General features: G+C 42.3%; 1 protein-coding gene across 21 annotated transcripts in view; it reads right to left on the bottom strand.

Moving 5' to 3' along the window:
- Nucleotides 1–2,034: 2,034 nt before the first annotated feature.
- Nucleotides 2,035–19,656, bottom strand: part of ARVCF (ARVCF delta catenin family member) — a 247,366-nt gene continuing 229,744 nt past the window's right edge. For 20 of the 21 annotated variants that reach the window (XM_077187730.1, XM_077187728.1, XM_077187729.1 and 17 more), the window contains 7 exons: nucleotides 18,338–18,530; nucleotides 17,064–17,175; nucleotides 16,388–16,478; nucleotides 15,272–15,325; nucleotides 10,578–10,669; nucleotides 8,594–8,707; nucleotides 2,035–7,216 (listed from right to left, as the gene is read on the bottom strand). In XM_077187730.1, the coding sequence (XP_077043845.1) occupies nucleotides 8,606–8,707; nucleotides 10,578–10,669; nucleotides 15,272–15,325; nucleotides 16,388–16,478; nucleotides 17,064–17,175; nucleotides 18,338–18,530 (644 nt within the window). In that variant the 3' untranslated portion in view covers nucleotides 2,035–7,216; nucleotides 8,594–8,605. The remainder of the gene's footprint in view (nucleotides 7,217–8,593; nucleotides 8,708–10,577; nucleotides 10,670–15,271; nucleotides 15,326–16,387; nucleotides 16,479–17,063; nucleotides 17,176–18,337; nucleotides 18,531–19,656) is intronic. The other variant, XM_077187739.1, reaches the window with a different exon arrangement.

The following is a 19,656-nucleotide window of genomic DNA, read 5'->3' as shown; positions in this document are numbered from 1 at the left end:
ACCTATTCTCCAGATGACACTTACTGTCTAGGTTGTCTTAGTGATTCAGGCTGTACATGAGAGTGAGGTCTGGTTTCTGCCAGAGCCTCTTTGTTAACTCAAAGGGACATGGTACTGTCTTTCAAAATATTGTACAAGAAAGGAGGATTTAAGAGGTAGTCAAATATAGCACTACTGACTTTTGCATAGCAGCACCCATGGAAGTGATCCTTCCAGCAGAATTTACTTGTCTGAGTACAGAGCAGGGTACAGGAGCCACTGCCTCCTCCCACTGGCATGAGAAAGTGAAAAGCAGCTCACTGGAGAATTCTGAGCAATGAGTCAAACACTACCTGCAGTGAACAGAACATACAGAAACCTCTACAAGAGCAACAAGACCAGAGAAACCACTGAGATCCCAACTCTCCCAGCCAAGGTGACACCAGCAGGGCAGTGATGTGTCCTTACTTGGCTGAGCAGTCAATCAGGAATCAGTTGTAAGGTACCTTACAAATAACAGCTATGATTGCTGTGCACACACACACTTTGAACAGAGGACCAGAGTTTCAGTCTTTGCCTCTGTCTGTACAGCTCAGTTATTGACATTATAAAGCACCTTCCTGTTTCAAAAGACCGCCCATCAGCTTGTACAGAACAAGATCCTGCCACTGCTGTGCTTAAGAGACCTGTAAAGAAAGACACTGGGAAGGGGACCCTTGAGGACAGAATATTACCCCAAGACACTGCTGAAACCTGAAACAGATGAGGGCTGTGATATTTCTTGCCCACTGTTACCAGATTAACCTTTCACCTGCAGGACTCTCCACTTCTGTTTGCCCAACCTGTGATAAGCTGGAAATGAAGTCATTTTGACAGCTCTAAAATGTCAGTTGTAAAAACAACATACTTGTTTTAACTCAGTACCTTACCTACAACATCTGCTATTCATTGCCATATTAGTGCACCCACAAAGGGAAAATAAGGTTCCTCACTGCAGTGGAAGAACGATGGCACCGAGCTGCAGGATGCTAAGTCCAGGAGCCCACATCTTATCACAGCACTTATGAAACTGTATCCTCCAGCTGCAAGAACAGATTCAGAGATGATTTTACAAAACACCTGGGGATGCATTTAAAACATCTGAAACAAGGAGGGAAGGTAAGGTGGAGATGACCTTCCAAGCTCTGTTTGCAAACATTTGCATGTAAATGAAACCTTACAGTGCTGTGAATGGTACAATCAGGTATCCTCCTATGGCAAACTCTGTTACTGGCAATGATTCATCAATCTTTCACTCAGAAAACCTGACCTCCATTTTCTAAGACCTTGCAGAACATTCTGTGGAGATTAATCAGGTTTTGTCAGGCTTCATGAAGGCATGGCAGTGATTATGGTGTGTTTAGGTGTGCCAGTCACTGATCTCACAAACACAGATGAGACAGTCCTCAAGAGAATGAGTATCTGTTGGTAACTGGCTGTTACCTTAAGTACATGGGTGACTCTTCATTATCTGGATTTTCTTCCATTCCACAGTACCAAATGTAAGTTATTTGGCACATCTCCAGAGTAACAATTTCTCATGTCAACCAAACCTCATACATTGCTACAATTTGGTTTTCTTACAGGCATTTCAGAAATGTGCAATCTTTGTAAAGTTACATAGATTTTATGACTTAGTTGAGAAAGGTTAGTAACTTTCCAAATGGAAAAGCTATCAGCAAGTTCTGTGCTCACAGACGTGCTGGCCCTTGAACAGTGATGCAGATGTTTTTCCCACAGAAATATGCTTGTATATTAAAAAAACCAAAAAACCCCATGATCTACAGTCCAGGGTCATGCTACAACTCCAGCATATGGCAATGAGTCAAAAATGTTCAGCTTTACTTATTTATAGGATATTTCAATTGCCTCTCATTACCACTGACCTTTTGCTAACACAGAGTATTGACCTGAGCTAGGGTTGAATAATCTCCTGCCACAGAAAACTGCTGCTGCAAAAGCCAAAGAATATTTGAGATACCTGATGTAACAAAAAGATAACCAATGGCACATGTATTCTTTCCAGGCATGGTTTATTGAAAACACACCAAACTGTTATCCTACATACCTGGTTTCTAACAAGCATTCTACTTGTCTGCATTATGGAAAGATCCTATCATAATAATAATACATTCTGTCACGGTAATATTTGTTCTATGAAAAGCATAATCCACCTTTTTTCCCTCTCCATACTTGTAAAATCAAACCATTCTAAGTGTTTCAGTTTATAGTACAGTGTAAATACAATGCAAAATCCCACCAGTCTAATCTACAGAGAGAATGTTGAGCAGTTATTACAGAAAACACATTGTTGATTTTTTTAAATTCTCCTACCATGAAAATTTTAAGGCACATGATAGTTACAAACACATTAGCTACTAATTACCAGTAAGCTTCTTAGTCTAGTTATTTTGTTTTTTCTGAACAGTAAGAACCAGATTGGCAGGCCTTGTAGTATCTGCACTATCTTCCTCCTCACCTTGGACTTCAGATCATCCTACCCTGATGGCAAACTTTAAACAGAAAACAAAGGCTCATAGTATCTTCCCCTTAAATGCACTAGGTTAGTTACTGTATCAGTAAATCAGAGATTTTCTCTGTCAAAGATAAGGAAACACCAGATTTTAGGGGTATCATAAAGAAATTTTGCAAAAAACTACACCTATATAAACACCTTCAAAAACTCCACCCCAACAGCACAAACCTGCTGGCTGAAAGTATTGGCACATGGTAGGTTTCACTGAGCCAGCAGTGGCTCAGCAGATGAGGCTATAACCACTCTGATGTGCCCATTTGGCTTCTGAAGCTTTGCTTGCTCGAGGGTTTGACACGTGCACCTCTCTCACAGGTAGCTGAGCCTATGCTCAACCTTAAGGCAGGTAACAGAAGGTAACTCACCACCTTCAGTCTCATGAAACTGCTCTGGGAGTGAAAACTGCTTTGCCTAGCACAAGGCTTTCCTGCTAGAAAGCGTTACTGAAACTGCTCCTCAGAGCTGGCACAGACTTAGGAAACTGCTGTAACAGACATGCCACCCCTGGCTTTCTTCATGTGTCCTGACAGCAAGTCAGCTCCTAGTCCCAGGGGCATCTTGGCAACAGAGACCAGATTTGCTTTCTTGATAGAAGCACATTCAGAACCAGGTCTGAGCATGTGAGAACAGATCTGGGATAGGCAGCAGTTATGCCAGAACAGAAGACACTGAAGATTGGGACCTATGGCTGCCCAAGCTGTTCCCCAGGGAGCATTTCAAGCTGACAACACACCTAGAGTTGTATGTATGGCTATACTGCTACTTAAATCCACGACAGAACCAAAATGTCCTACAGCCTTGCCTTTTGCTCTCCTCCTTGGATCCCACAGACACACTGACTGACCTGGGAACCATAAAGCACAACTGCTCGCACACTTACTTGATGCTTCTCAGGGGAGTTGGCACAGAGTGTTTGTTCAGTGAAAATGCCTGGGAGATATGCAAGCCACCTTCTAGGAAGAAGGTTCTACAGTAATCACATGCTGTCAGAAGTCTCCCTCTCCCCTGTTTTATCTCAGCCCTTACTGGGCCATCAAATTTCCTCCTCCTCTTTAGCAGGAGTCTTGCAACACCATCACTTCCTTCCACAACCATCCCTCCCACTACAATTTCTGCAGGTAGAAATCTCTTCTATCCCAGCCCCTTGCAGGCAGATTCCCCCCTCCTGTTTTCACAGTGGAGTCAACAGTAAAAGAGGAGGTCACAAACCTGAGCCCTAAAAAGCAGTGCCTGCCTTTTAGCAGGAGACTCTAGACCCTACTGCAGCATTAGTCAATACACACTGCCACTTTCCCTTCTTTACATACAGTCCCTGCTGCCAAAATACAACAATTACGGGTTGATACACCCACATTCCAGAACAGCTCAAACAGCCATTCACACTTGAGCCAACAAGGGGAGAGGTGAGGGCAGGAGTGGGCACACGTCCCACCAGTGAGCCCCTGGCCATAGACAAAAAGGACATTAAATCACCAGACCTGGTTCAAGGTACCCTGCTTTGGACCTCAGCAGGTGGGCTGATAATACAAGGTGATAGTCACATACAAGTCATCCCCCAATCTGTTTTCTTTCCTCGCCATCCAAACAACAGTTAGTTTGTCAAGAAGAAAAACCCCCACAGTAGTGCTGAGGATGGGTTATTGCTACATACTTGGGAATTAGTTGTCAATGTAAGGCATGGGAAGGGTAGGGGTTTGATGTGTGATTCCCAGGGGAAGCCTTGGCCCATCAATTTGGTATCCAACTTCTTGACACACCATCCTCTGATTTTCTGCAGCAATAAACATGCTGTCAGCTCCCAACTCTGCTGGCTGCTGTAACACCCCCAGGAAAACAAAGAACAGTTTGCTACGATGACCTGGGCAGCCAGTGCCATTTAACCTGATAGGGACAGTTCAGGGTGCAGTGTAAATACAAAAAAAGACTTTTGGGAGAAGTGAGATGGGGTCTGAATCTGCTTCTCCAATATCCTTACTGTTTTTAGCCCATTAATGACACAGATGAATGTAGACTCCAACCCAGATTCTGAGTGTCCCTGTAGTGTCCCAATAAGAGCCATGGGATACCTAGGATTGAAGTCATGACCATAATTGGCCCCAGTCACTTCACTTGCTCCCTCCTGCGGTTTTCTCTGATAACTTCTTGCTGGCTTTGAAATATCTGCACAATAACTAAACCACAAAGTCTTAGCAGAGACTCCTTTCAACAGTCAGGTCTTTATTTTAAGTGAACTTTTTCTCAGACTCCTTTGGTAAATATATGATTTGAAGTAGATCAGGGACAGACTGACAGCATGGCCCTTCTCTTACACTGTTCTAGTCAGCTACAAAGCAGGTTCCATTGCTAATTACTGAACGTTTTTAAAAAAATCCTTTCATATACAAAAAGAATACACCAAGTACATAACCAAAAGTGATATAAAACTCTTCTGTGTAGCTTGGTTAAAAGGGTCTCCGCGTATTGGCAGAACAAGTATGAAAAGAGCACCATTGATATAATATACAGTCAGACGATGTATCTGGTTTCATTGCCACACTTTATGTCTACACAGAGACACACTGCCCCGACACACATAGTCACAGGTGCCTCTCTTTGCTTCCCTTGATCCGCTGAGCATCTTTGGCCCAATAGGACTCTCATGCAGGTGAAATAACAAATCTTTGCTATGTTGATTTGCTCCAAGCAACTTCACCTTCCCCAGGATCCAGAAGTGACACTGCAACGTATGTGGAAGATGAGGGTCAAAAAGGGAGGGTGCGAAGCAGCACACGTATCATCCAAATCACTGACAGCTTCTGGCATCAGTCTTTTTCCCTGAATCAACAAATGCTTCCCTCTCCTGCAAACTACTTTACATGGTTTTGTTAACCTATTCTCTGCACAACAATATATATATATAGATATATAGACTTTTTTATTTATTTATATATATGTATTCATGTCAAATTTTTAATATACTCAAGAAGATACAAAGCTCTTGGTACTTGCCTTTTTTTAAAGTTTTTTAAATTTTTTTTTACAAAAAATGTAATGGTTACTATTACAGTAATATTTTGGGGGAGGTGAGATTGTTGGATACTTCCCCTTTTTAGTTACAAAAGGAACGGCAGGCACTGAAAACCGCAAATGATGTTTGCTAGACTCAAGGATGTGCTTTCCAGTCACAGCGCTTTTAGGAGCTTTTTTAAAACTAAAAGTGGCAATCAAAGAACAATGGCAACCAAGTAAAATCAGCAAAAGTCCTCTCAGTGCTAATGCTGAGGCATTTGCTTCCTATTCTCATCTGCTGCCCTCCCTTGACCAATGCCTGGAGAAAATCAGTGATCTGAAATAATTTAGTCCCCGGCATTTCCAGATACCACATTTGCAGAGTACATTTTCTTGAGGTAAACATTCCCCTACAGAAGGCAGGCCTTGGCATCCTGGAGGAGAGCTGCTGCACACAGGTGATTTTCACACCACGTGAAATATGCAATCTCAAAAGCAAAGGAACACAGAAACCATGACAATGATTTTAAAATGCCAAACCAGTTCCCTTTGTGGCATTTTTCATCAGGATCTTTAGCCCAAATCAAACATGGATCCAACATTGAAAAATTTACTATCAAATGTAAGTGACAGACCCATCTCAAATTTATAGTGTGTTCAAAATGAGACATCCTACAAAAAAGCTCCTATTTCCTTCAATATCTTAACAGCTATGGCAAAAGTAGTTCATCATCATCAATGCAACAATGATACATTTAACATGTAAAAGCTCCTTATTGCAATCTTTGAGAACATGAAAATAAAAAGCCAGCCAACTCCATTTCCCAGCACATATTTCTGAACCAGGGACACTGAAACCTTCCATAAACTGCTTTTCAATATGTAGAAATAAAAACAGAGACAATACAGAATTCAAAAGGCAGAAGTATTGTACACCAGATTATAATGATAATATAGCACTGTGATTGATATAGCTTACTCTAAAAGCAGATTATACAGCTTGCATCAATTTTGTCATCCACTCTCCAGTTCATTTAACTAGCGTTTAATAGTTTTTGTTCTGCATTTTCTCCCTTCATTGAAATCCAATAAACCCACTCAACATTCCTGCACCTTCTGTGGGAATAATAAAGAAAACCTAAACATTTTTCAGAAAGCCTTCAAAAACGTTAAGAGTCACAGTTCAAAAGAAATCCCCCAAAACAAAAACCAGAACCATGAACCCCAAACCAGAAAAGTGCTATTCTCCTCATGGCTACACCTACGGTATCATTTCAAACACCCCGCAGTTCCTGTCCCGCTGTGAAGCTGCCCCATGATGTGCGCTTCTCCAACTTGGCACCATCCACACGTAAGAGTCACCTAAGAACACAGCCAGCTACATGGAAGCTTGGATTCTCTTTTCTTGCTTTTCTTCTTGCAGGAGTGGGAGGGAGGGAGGGGGAGGCGGTGGCTGTTTCTGGTGGGAATGTCAGGGAGTTAAGCAGCAGAGTGTCTCGCTGTAAGGCATCGATCGTGCTCCGGGCGATGGCACTCGGGTGGGTTCGCTCCCCACGCCCTCCTGGGACCTGCAGCCCTCCCAGTCTGAATGGCAGTGGTGACTGATGAGATCCTCTGGGTCGATTCAATGTTTGTTTCTCCCCCCTCAATTAAAAAAAATGTGGTTGGACTTTAGCCCTGCAAAATAAAGTCAGAACTGATTAATACCAGTCATTAGCATGGCCTTGGTGATCTCCATCACCTTGTGGTAGGACAGTGACTGGAAATGCCAACCTATGCCAACACATGGGCTCCTTGATGGGCATGTCTGGGAAAAACAAGCATAGACCTAATTTTTTGAATTCAGGACCCCACCTGTAGAGCTCCACTGCTCAGAGCAGAGTGCAGGAATGAAGCAGGCACCACAGGCACATTGATGCTACCCCGTGCCTGAGCCACCATGGCTGATCACGCAGTGCTGAGCAGCCGTGGGAGGCCAGTGGTGCCAAGACCTGCTCTGTGACAGCACCTCAAAATGCTGAAAGCCTTCTCTGGGCAGGTGCTTCCAACCAGAAACAGAAACCATCTGCTAACACCTTGCATTTCTATTAGACTGAAAGGAAGGAGGGAAAAAAATATCCAGCATCACCACCCAAAAACATACAGGAGCTTTCTCTCCCACTAACGAAAGGGATTTCCACATAGAATTATGTGGGTGAATGACAGCTCATGGTTTGGAATTTGGGCCTTTAAAGTCTCTTGCTCATTCTGATGGGAAAGTTGCTCAGTGCCTTCGTGACAGTCACTGAAATTTTCCTTTAGTCATAGCCAGGGGCACAACACCTGCTGTTCCAAACACAGCATCCTCTGACAAAGTGCCAGAAGGTATCACCAGGGTGACTCGAGCAAGACAGCAGGACACAGATTAGCAGTGGCAGGAGCGAAGAAAGGCTGGTAACATTACTGAGGAACTTGGCACATGGCAAAGGCACACAACTAGAACACAACAAAAAGGCATCTTTCTTTAGTGACACACAATAAAAAGAAAAAAAAAAGAAAATGGAAAGTGGGAGTTGTGGGTCACTATTTATTGTGTAACCAAGATCATCTCCTTGCAAAGTAACTTGTGTTACAGTCAGCAGCTTTCCTGCTGTAATTCGTGGGAACCTTAGGGGACAGCCAAAAATAGTCAAGGATATGTTTTTTCTTAAGTCTCAGGCTAATCCTTATAATGAGCATTGAGGGAGAAAAATGGTTGGAAGCAGGAACACACTACTCAAATTCATTCCCATGGCCTAACAGCAGAAATATTTCACATTTCAGCTGACAACTAATCATTCACAATATTAATTTTCTGCCTGGTTATTTGACAGGTTATTTTTAATCAAACAGTGGTGTTTGATTGCATTTCATTAAAGATACACTGAATAGTATAAAGACCACTTTTTTTTTCTTCCAAATGCACTTTCATCTATCTGTAAGTTAGCAGTTAGATTTGAAGAGATCCCACAGCTATACAGATCATGCACAAGAGAAAGTTATTCACTAGCCCCAATTACCATTAAAAGGACCTACCATGCATGCAAATTAGACCCAGGAGTCAACAGGCTGGGGTTTAATGTCACGGGCATCCACCAGATTCACCGAAGCCCTGTTACTCCTGTTAATGTTTTTCCTATTTGTGTCATTCTGCAGCACAGGGTGAGGAGTTAAAGCAAAACAGAGCGGATTAATCAAACAAAACCACCAAACAGGTCAGCTTCAAGTAGCACAAGGGAAAATTAGTGGTATAGAAAGAAACAAGATCAGCAAAGGCACAATACTGACAAAAGCATCTGCAACAGCCAAAAGGCCACACTTCCCTGGATTCCCAGCCTCCCTTGAGCTTGCACACGGCTCACGAGCCACGACCCCCATGGCCACATTTCTGTTTGGTAGCACAGAGAGGAAGAGCAGCAGCTGCTCAGCTGTGCCCAGGTGAGGGCAGGGCTGTGCCCACCATTGCTGTGCACAATAACCTGGATTTAGGCTACCCCCAGGTGCTCAGAACCAAGAGGCAGCACAGGCTATGGGTCACACACTGTTGAGGTGAAATGTTTTTTCTCTCTGTCTCATAAAAGCAAAGCAGCCACTTGCTGAAGTCTGGTTGTGCTTCACTTTGGTCATACACTGGAGTTAGGGCTGCTTGATGTGATTTTGAGGGTTGCAATGGACCACTTTAATGAATTTTGAGTAGAAAAAATAACAAGTACTTGTTAATTTTCCTACCTTACCCTGTTTTCCTTAAAAAGGCATTTTTGCCAAGTTCCTATTGATCAACATTCTTATGTAACTTACTGCATCCATTCCTGCTGCATCCTTGCAAAAACGTACTAGAACTGTGATGAGGGAACTAGGAAGTTTGTTTGACTGATACTGGCTCAAGCAGGACCATCTCTTGCCAACTGGAGGAGAGGGACACATTGTAGGACTTCAGTAATCAGCTTAAAAAAAGTCCAGGCAGGTTGAAGCCACTCTCCAGGGTGTACCTTCTTGGAAAGGCAGAACACAGCAGGAAATGCCTGACTAGGCAAGTTACAACAGACAAGTTGGTGCAGTTTTCCTAGTTTACCATCTATGGAAATATTTTTCTCCAAATCTCGTTTTTTTTTTATTTCCCTGTTCAATGATGGTGGGTTTGTTTTTCAGCTGACTGAAGTTTAACTGTTTCCCATCAACATAGATCACCTGGATTTTCTGGTATTATCAACAATATGCTGAAGGTTATTAAGGACAGCCTTCTGCAGACTAGCAATAGTGTCTCCTACCACTGACTCTTATTTCAGTGAATCCTCATTTTCCTTCCTGGAATTACTCCCCCAGGAGAAAACCCAAGGCCAGGGAGAACTGGTGGCCACAGCATTTTTACATTCACAGACTTTTTACTCTGAAAAGGTACAGAAGTGCAACAGAAATTACACAGAGCCTTTGAGCCACACTTGCACACAGCCCATAGTACAAAAAGTCTTGTAAAGTAAGAATTATTTTCATTTAGAAAGTAGTGTAAATTTGTATTTAGAAGACACACACATAACTGTGCATGTCTCTTCTTTGCTCTCCATCTCCCTGGCCCATGGCCATGGTCCACCATCAGGGCTGTGAATGAGTGCTGCAGAAATGAGGCCTATTCACCACACTGCTGGACATGGACACACAAGATCACACCTGTTTCTCGTGATGAAGACAATAAAGCAGCATGACAACCTGAAGAGACTTGTCAGAACAAAGTCTGAGCACAGTTACACAGTTCAGGGCCAGGGAATGCTGCCTGGACAAGGGCAACAGAACAAACACTTCCTATCTTTACAACCTCATCCATTGACAAGAGTACAGGAGCAAGTACCTGCACTTGCTGCTGCACTGGAAAGCAACAGTTTGTTTTGATTTCTAGTTAGCCAAGTGCTAAATTACAAAATAATGCCTTTATGTGAAATAAAAGAAGGCCTTTTATAGAGCCCCCTGGTGAGGCCTTCCTTTCTTCCCAAGGCACTAAGTACCCTCAGCAGGAAGGGGAGCTCACTTTTAAAGGTTCCTTCTCGGAAGCGTCTCCTGTGTTATCGCTGGTCTTGTACTTGCGCTCCTTGTCTCGGTGGTCGATGGTGGAATATCCATCTGAGGAGAAAACACAACAGTCAGGCATGAAGCAAAAACAAGAGCAGAACCAGAGCTGATGCAAGCAGAATTCTTCAGCAAAGGAATAGGCAAACAAACCACCACAACCCAAAGATGCCGGCAGCCTGCTTCTCATGTGCTCCAGCTCTGAAATTTCATTTTTACCAGCTAAAAACAAACAGAGAAGCCTTCTTTTTATAGCACTGCCAGATGCTGGCACTCATTAGCAAGCAGCACTGTTTTCATCCCAGCCTGCTGCACTTTTTAGTGTGCCCAAGGAAAGCAGCAAGTTGTCATCTCATGCCCTGTGGCTAATGAGCTCCAAATTCAGCCCAAATCCTGCATTCCTTGCTTAGCAGCCTGATTAATTGGCTGTGTTCATTCTCTGAATGCTCTGCAGCCTGTTACCACTTTTCCTGAGCCTGACTACTAGCAGGACATGACAATAATTTGGAAGAGTCCCCGTCAGAGCACTGAGAAAAAGGGCCTGTCGAGTTGGAAGAAATCTCAATGCAATCCCTGCTGTGCTTGGGCTGTCTTTCATTACGAAACAGCACCTGTTGGTGCCTTTTCTCCTGACAACTAAGGAACAGCATGAAAGCATGATCAACACAAGGAAGAAAACTGTGAGAGGGTTTTATAAAGAAATAGCTGTAATTATTGCAGAACCTTTGCTTTGAATCATTGTCAGACAATGCAAAACTTAATTTATTTTCGTGATGCATCAAATTTCCCTCATTATCAGTGACAAATAGATCTTTGCTTGCTCTGCTTTGACAGCATTGTAATCTGGAGTAAACAACACCCAAATTTATACCTCCCTGTAGGCTTTTGTTTTCCCCTGTGTAATTGAGGGATCATTAATGTTTTCTTGTCTTGACAAACTGTGTTTTTAGAATACCACAAGAAGTTTTACATAAACTATCAAAATGCCTCTCTCTCAGTTTGTTACTTGCCTGTAACAGGCCATTAAGGATGGGTGAGTCAGATGTATTTGTGGGCTTCTCATGGCACTGTTTGCCCACATGACAACTGCACACAGAGCCAGGTTAAACTGAGAAAAGCTGCAATGTTCTGTGTGCCTCAAACCCAAGTGCACACAGACCAGCAAACAAGCACCTGAAGCAGGATGTGTTTTTGACATCAAGGGCAGTAAAAGATGATTTAACCATGCTGACCAAAAATAACTAAAGAATTCTGGAGTTATACATGTAGTTCACAGATCATAAAGCATGATTTGCTACACAGCACTTAATTTACAATTACTTGTTGACAATCAAGATGCCTGACATTCTTAGCTATTCCTTTTGAACAAAAAAAGAAAAAAACCAGCTGCACCCAGCTACCCAGCCAGCGCTTGTGGGGAATGCACGACCGATAACTCTCCTTCAAATGACAGGCATGAACATTGCTAGTAGGCTATGTCCTAATCTACAGATTCATCATCTAGTTAGGACAAAATACTTCACAGAAGTATGTATTCAGTGATGGAAAAACAGAAAATTAAACTTGCAGCATCTGGGTGGTAGCTTTTTACAATCTCATGGTAACTGTACTCACAAGGATGTAATGGATCACTTTGCATTTTTGTAGTGCCATCATCATGGATGATCGACAAATGCTTCCAAAAGGAATTGCCAAGACACAATGGAAACCTTTGAACTACCCCCAGAAAGCAACAGCCACTAAGTGAAGCTGATGGCAGCTGTGATACTTCCCAGGGAGCAAGGTCATTAGTAAACTATAATAATAAAAAATAAAACCCAAACCAGTTATTTAATAATATGAAAAATTTAAAACTCCCATACTTAGCCAAGACACATCAGCAAGAGGAAAACCCCATTTTTGCACTGGCAGTAATCTGACAACAAAGAACACTCAAGAACTTTGCCCTTTGCATCTGAACTCCAACACATTTTGCATTTTTTGTCCTGTGGGCCCCTGGCCTGTACAGAGACTGGCACCCACAGGTCACGTGTCCAAAATCCACACACTGTTCTACGCCTCTGTCAAGATAAGCAGCAGCAGAGATAGGAAGTTCATGATTTGATCAAATAAAATGAGAAATTGAAAGAGGCTGCATTACAGAAGAAATACCTCATTGCCCTGAGAACCACAGCTCTGCAAGGAAGTTAGAAATCTGCAGTTAGAATCTGCTTCTCCCATATTTCAGATTCATTTGAAGAGGCAATCAGAATTAATTGCTTCTGTGGCATAAAGATCTATACATATCTTGCTGCTCCAAGGTATTAAGTACTTTACTTTGACTTAATACAATCTTTTGTATAGCCAAAAGTTACTTTGGTCAATAGAGGAATATCCCATCATTGGCTTGTTTACTTCTCTCTCTCAGCATCCTGCTTGTTGTTGTCTCTGTTGCTTCTTTATCTCCCCCTCACTCTACAGCAACATTTTTATGTCATCACAAATTACAGGACCAAATACATGCCTGCCAGAGTCAGTCCATCTGTGCCCTCACACAGCTCTCAACTTACAAAAGATCAAACCTCTAAACCCATCAAAGAGAAGGAGGAGAGAGGAAAAGTCATGGCTGAAGATGGGCATGGAGGATAGTGGCATTTGAACTCTGTCTATCTGGTCTGAACAATCTCACTTCCCAAGTGCTCCTGTCTGAGTGCCTACAGGTTGACTAAGGCACACACAGAGTTTTGGAGGATTTGGCACAGGCTGGAGATCACCATTCTGCTGCCTCTGCAGACAGCTCGGGGACAGAGCCCAGGCACACGGTGACAGTGGCACTGCTGCTCTGCAGCCTGCCTGCAGTGGGGACACCTGACAAACCTGATCATCCCATGGTGACTTGTAATACAGGTTTTCTTCTGTCTCCCAGCACATCCACACCCTACCCAGCTGTTCCACTGCCCCAGACAGCAGGGATCTGACTGCTCTATACTGATAGCTGATTGGGAACAGATCCTTCTGCCTCCCTAACCACTGACAGCCAAGTGATTTCCTCTGTTAAGAAGGATGACCCCGACAGCATTAGGAAAGAAGCTGAGACAGCATCAGCAATTTTCTTTTTGTGATCTTGAAGCAGAGCCCATGTGCGTTAACAGGAAAGGCCCAGGCACCAGGACAGCCTAAACACTGGTGAGAAGAGCCCACGGAGGAGGGGCAGAGAGGTGGGGATGTTCTGGAACCATCAGTCCTGTGTGGATGTACTCTGCAGGGGATGAACACTGGGCTGGAAGGACCAGTTCATTCCAGAGTGAAAAAAGAACAAAAACTCCAGAACACAACAGTTCACTATGAAGTTAAAATCTGGAAATATATTGTCTAGAGCAGCCTTCTCATACTAATATGCCCATAAGACAAAAAACATGCAGCATTTGAAAGAACCTGAAGAGAAGAGATGAAATGTTGTTATTCCAGTTCCCTGAAATTAAGGATGGTAAACTGGAAAAATGAAGTTGTGCTATTTCAGAGGTCAGCTGAAAAGAGACTAAAGTCATAGTCATATTGGAAGTATAAAGCACTCAAGAGCTGGAATCAGGAAAACTTGACAGATCTCATCTTCTAAAGGTGATAAAAAGCCTGGAGAACAGCATGGCCCAGAGAATCTGCCTGATGCTGTACATATGCTGTAAATTTGCATTTTGTTTTGTACTCAGGGCTGTACCAGTAACTCCTGAGAGCATAAGGCAGCAATTAATGCTGAGACTATAAACAATCAGCACTGCCCATTCTGCAGCACCTGCCAGCTCACAGCTATTCCTGCCAGGCAATCCTCTATGAGGAGATTTTCTTCCATTGTGAGAACAAATGTTTCAGCATTCCCTAAGGCAAAATACATATGGACAGTTGATTCATGGCAGGTGGCATCTCATTTTTCCAAGAATTCAAAAGGTAATATATACCTGTTCTTTTACTTTCTGAACATGCTTGGCTTTTTCTTGGCTCTAACTTGCTATTTTATTCAATCACAGTTACTAATAGCAGTGTACCAAACTGTTTGATCTGGAGGCATTCATATAGGTGCATTTAAATAGGTGCAAATTCTCAAGACACCACACAGCATCTTTATCTACCTTGGTAAAGCAAAAAACCCTACAAGTTTAACACTACAGAGCTTATCAGTCTCAAAGCACATCACTGACAGTCAGTGGCTCTTCTCAGTCTAGAGGAAAAGCCAGGCTCATTTAGATGCAGGTAAATGGAAAGTAGTCATGAATATCACACACTAACCTATTTTTGGTTTTACCTACAAAAACAAAGGCAGAACAGATTTAAATACAAGCAATACATTGAAGTAAATTTTCAACTCTTTCTTTCAGAATCCTGGAGACTTCCAGATCTGTAATAGGGAATGCAGCTGCCTCAGGGACCAAAGAGCAGAATGAAAGCTGGGTCAGTGTACCTCCAATATATGCATGAAGTAGTGGGGGAAATTGGTGTGACACTCTACATGTACACAAAGAAAAAAAAAGACGATGACCAATCTTTTGTGAGGTAATGTTTTGTTTTAAATGTCAGCTTTATCCATCTGAAATAATATCTCCTAGAGAAACAGTTGAACTTTCCTGTGAGTGACAGTGTGCTCTATTGGAATAGACAGAGAGTTTGATCTATGACGGAATTTACCTGGGCCAAGTTCATCCATAGGTATCATATCACGACTCCCAGACTTCTCATTATCTAGAAAACAGAAGCATTTGAACAACTTGAAGTATATTTGCTTTTCTCAAAACCTGGTAGCTCTGAATTAGTCACAAAACCAGAGAGGTTGATAAAGTACTGAATGCAGAGATTATTGTAAAAAAATTCCCAAACTATTCCATTGTTATCCATTCAGAAAGGGAAGTCTGAATCAAATTCTCCAGAGAGCACATGTAAGCCATGTCTGTTCTGCCTTGGCACTGTAATACAGGGCTTTCTCTCCCCAACAGAAACCACAGTTCTGCTTTGGACTACCTACCACGATTAACAAGCTTCTCTTTGGTCTCTCCAGAGTAAAAGAGAAGGAAAGTAAGTAAGGGTGAAGCTTCTCATGGCACACCAGCCAATCCAGCAGCCTGCTGAGCCAACAGAAAACTAATCCACAAAGAAAACAAGTTTCTTGTCACATCAGCAAGCTGACCCAAATCATCCTCAGTCTCCATCATGTGTCAGGTTTGATCAAAGACAGGGAAGGTGGAACAGGCAGGGCAGTGTAGAGCTGTTGTTTCTGCAGTAGCCTGCAGTTAAACTAGACAAAGTGCACCAGGCAAATCCTGCTCTTAGCAACCAGAGCCAGGCTCAGAGACACAGCAATTATGGTGAAATCAAAGCTGGTGCTACACTGATGTTGGTGTGGCTGTGCCTCATGAAAAAGCACAGGCAGGATTAGTTGGAGCTTGAATAAACTCATCTCCAATAAAAAAGTCCTGCATGGTAGAGGAAGAGGCTGTGCCAAAATGGGCACCTCTATTTAAAAAATGGAAAGACTCCAGTACAGAGTAGGGGTAAGGTCGACTCCACTTGCAGGAAGATTAAACTGATAACACTGCATCCAAGTTGAGAAAACAGTATCAGTAGTGTACATTTTGAAAGGAAAGAAATTCTATCCATCTCCAGGTAATAGAGACTGATTATTTTGAGACTGTGGGGTAAAAATCACACATGAACAATGCATTTTTACCCCCTTGTGCTGTAACAGTCACAGCAAATCCAGAAAACCAGTAAAGCACTATATGACAAGTGATAAAGAGAAGAACTGACCTTGACTTTTATCCACCAGAGGCAAAGTGCTGTCATCATAGCCAGACCTGCCAGCAGTACCTTTGGAGCCCTTTGGAGCTGCAGAAACAGACTGCAAGAGAAAAACCACACAAACACCAAATTGCTACTCATGGAAACTAAACAATACAAATAAATGAACCAACAGCACAGAGAGAGATTATGGAATGCACTTAAGCCCCCCTTCTGTTGGTAATATGGAACTGGAGGATTTTGTATTTTCACATAGATTTGATAGAGGAGTTTTCTCCCTGTTTTCTCAATGGCAGCACTGTTGCCCTCTGAAAGAAGCAAAAGCCTTCCACAAGAAAAGGTGAGGAGGCTGCATGTCAAACAGAGGTGGCTGCCCTAGGCTGCTGTACAGAACATTTCAAAGGAGACACAGCCAAGACAAGACATGCTAATTCTTCCACTGATAAATTGGGGCAGTTGGGCTGTACAAGATGGCAAACTGCCCAAACCTAAAGAGCTGCATTCCACAGACCACAGCAAAGTACAGCCAGAACTCTATGCAGGATGGTGTTACTGAGTAGGGTACAATCCACTGTGCTCTCACCTGGAAGAACAGAAGTGAAAACCAAGATCTACAGACTGCAAGGTTGGCCTAAGTAAGGACATCTCCATTCAGGCATTTCCAGAACTTATTTAAGATCTTTACCTGAAAGTGTGACTTGTTCCACCCATCCTTCTGAAGGGCATTTCGTAGTTCTTTATAGCTCCAGATCATCTGAAGAATGTGAGATGCTGCTTTTGTTTCTCTGGGAGATTGGCTGATTTGCAAGATAAAATGACAGTTTAAGTATCAAGCACTGTCCAACTATTTGTATGTTAATACCTAATACTCCACACAGCTATTATTCGAACCTGTAAGTAATGGGATAGATGTGAAATCATTCAGTGACTTCTTAATATCTATAGTATTTGCTGACAAAACCAGAAACTGAAATGTTACGAATTTTGCACATTTCTGTGTTTTCACATGTATTGCTGGACAAGCACTGTCAGGTCAAGTCAGCAGCCCTGGTGACACTTTTGTCTTGTAGCTGTCATGAACAAAGAACAGACAGATTCCATTCTGCCTGGATTTTCATGAAAAAAAAAACCCAAACCAAAAAAACGTTCTAAACTGCTTTTCAAACCTTCATCCCAATGTACATCTATTCCTCACAATTCAATGAAGTTGCTCCATGGTTTAGAACACTTTACACAGTAATTTCAGTCAGCAAAAAAATGTAAGCTGTTTTTAAATTGAAAATGAAATTTTATCTACTCCTTATTAAGTCAGTACACAGACACCTTTTATAATCTAGAACAGGCCTAGATTTTTGGTGGCTCTCCTATTTTGTAACAATACAACCCAAGAAGACTACTTCAGCCACTCTCCCAGAAGTCTGTAGCAAACACACCTGCCATGTCTAACGACATGAACTACACAAAACAAAGTTTCTTCTACAGCAGTCAGAACAGAGTTTTTAAATGGAAGAAAATTTGTCACTTCAAATCCTCACCAGCAGCCCTTTGGCCAGAACAATTACCACACATCATTAACCATTTCACTTGAAAGAAACAGATTTCATCACTGGCATTCCAGCAGTGGAACACTGCCACAGAAAAAAGGCCTTCCAAACTACAACCAAAGATCATGGTTTCACTGCAAATGCTGCCTGGTAAATGTATATATGGTGCTAAAATGACAAGGACAAGGAGAGAGCACGTCTTAACACAACTGAAGTGACTCATCAATTAACCTTTTTCATCAAGTACCTTTTAAAGGTGCTGGCTGTTTTTACTTTGTTTATATTAACTGCTGAAATTACAGCTCTGAAAGGTTGGGATGCTCCAATACTTTCACAAAGCAAAAGCTGCTGTTCATAGTGACATTTTCATGTTTGCAAGGAGTTCTTATGCATTTTGCTTTCAATTGTCACTTACCTTGACTTGCTGATAGCTACCAGCTTCTGAATGCCCTGTGTCTGGATCAGAGACCTTGCATTTTCTGAGCTGTCAGTAATGATTTCATGGATGGTATTCAACACTGCAACCACAGTGTCCTCTTCCAGGTTCTTTGCAGATCTCTGCTGCCTGCTGGGCAAATTTCTTACCAGCTCACCCATGGCATAACTACCTAGATAAGGGGAAGAGATACCATTAGGCAGCCCTAATAATCATTTCAGCTTCCCATCCTGAATGATAAAAGTCAATGGTGTTTGCTATGTTGAAAAAAATCCCTTATAATGCATGTGTTTTAAACCACAAGACTGTAACTTCACAGGGTATTTATCATTCATTCATTATTTCAAGGTGATTGACAGCTGATAAAGCTAAAATAAAGTCCTTCATCACAGATTCTGAAAGGTATTGAGGAGAGAAAAAAGGCATTTTTACTGAGAATTTTACAGCCCACATCTATCATATTTTGCAAAGCCTGAGGCAAAAAAGCATCCAGTAGCTGCTAATGCCAGGTATTCATGCTAATACACGCACATGGTTTACTCATCTTAGCCCTGTAATAGGCCTTCTGAGGCAAGGTGTGCAGCCATGCATTTATTAACCTTCTCCAACAAAGCTAAGAGAGCCTTTTCTCCTGGGTGCAGTTAGTCTTCTCCATGTATAGTACTTGAGAAAAAACAGGGAATCTGGACTTTATCATTCCCAGGTATCCATCTGTACCATTTGCCTGGCTACACCTCTGAACTATTAAAATGAGAACCTGACATATTAAGGTAGAATCCCACCTTGCTATTTGCCAGTATCAACTTCAATGATGGCCCTAAAAATGTCACCAGTATTTCCTGTCTTGAAAAGGCTAGAATTTAAACAAATACCTTAGTTAAATACAGAAGTCATCTACAGGAAAAAACTCATCTCAGCTGAATCTTTCAAGATTCCTGCTTATTGGCAGGTGAATGTTATTTACCACTTTGGATAGGAACTAGAGCAGTGCTGAACACCAACTTGAAGAATATTAAGTTGTTTAGAGTCCAGCTTCTACAAGTACCCACCAGGCAAAAGGATGAGGGAGGAAGCAAAAAACCCAAAGGTACAACTTTAGAGCTCCATGCACATCTCCAGGTTAACTCAGCATAAAAAAGCGCAGACTCCCTCTCTAATTGGAGTAGCAGGCAGGCCTAAGGAGCAACATCTATGAGCACAAGTCCCACAACAGCCAGAGCTAAGGAAAAGATAAGAACCCTCTTAACCCATCCAGCCCTCTGCACACCTACACACACTACTCTCCTGCAAAAAAGTAC

The sequence above is a fragment of the Agelaius phoeniceus genome, chromosome 18 (assembly GCF_051311805.1).
Source record: "Agelaius phoeniceus isolate bAgePho1 chromosome 18, bAgePho1.hap1, whole genome shotgun sequence".
NCBI lineage: Eukaryota > Metazoa > Chordata > Aves > Passeriformes > Icteridae > Agelaius > Agelaius phoeniceus.
Note: the sequence above shows the minus strand (reverse complement) of the source record. Positions and strands in the feature narration are given on the sequence as shown.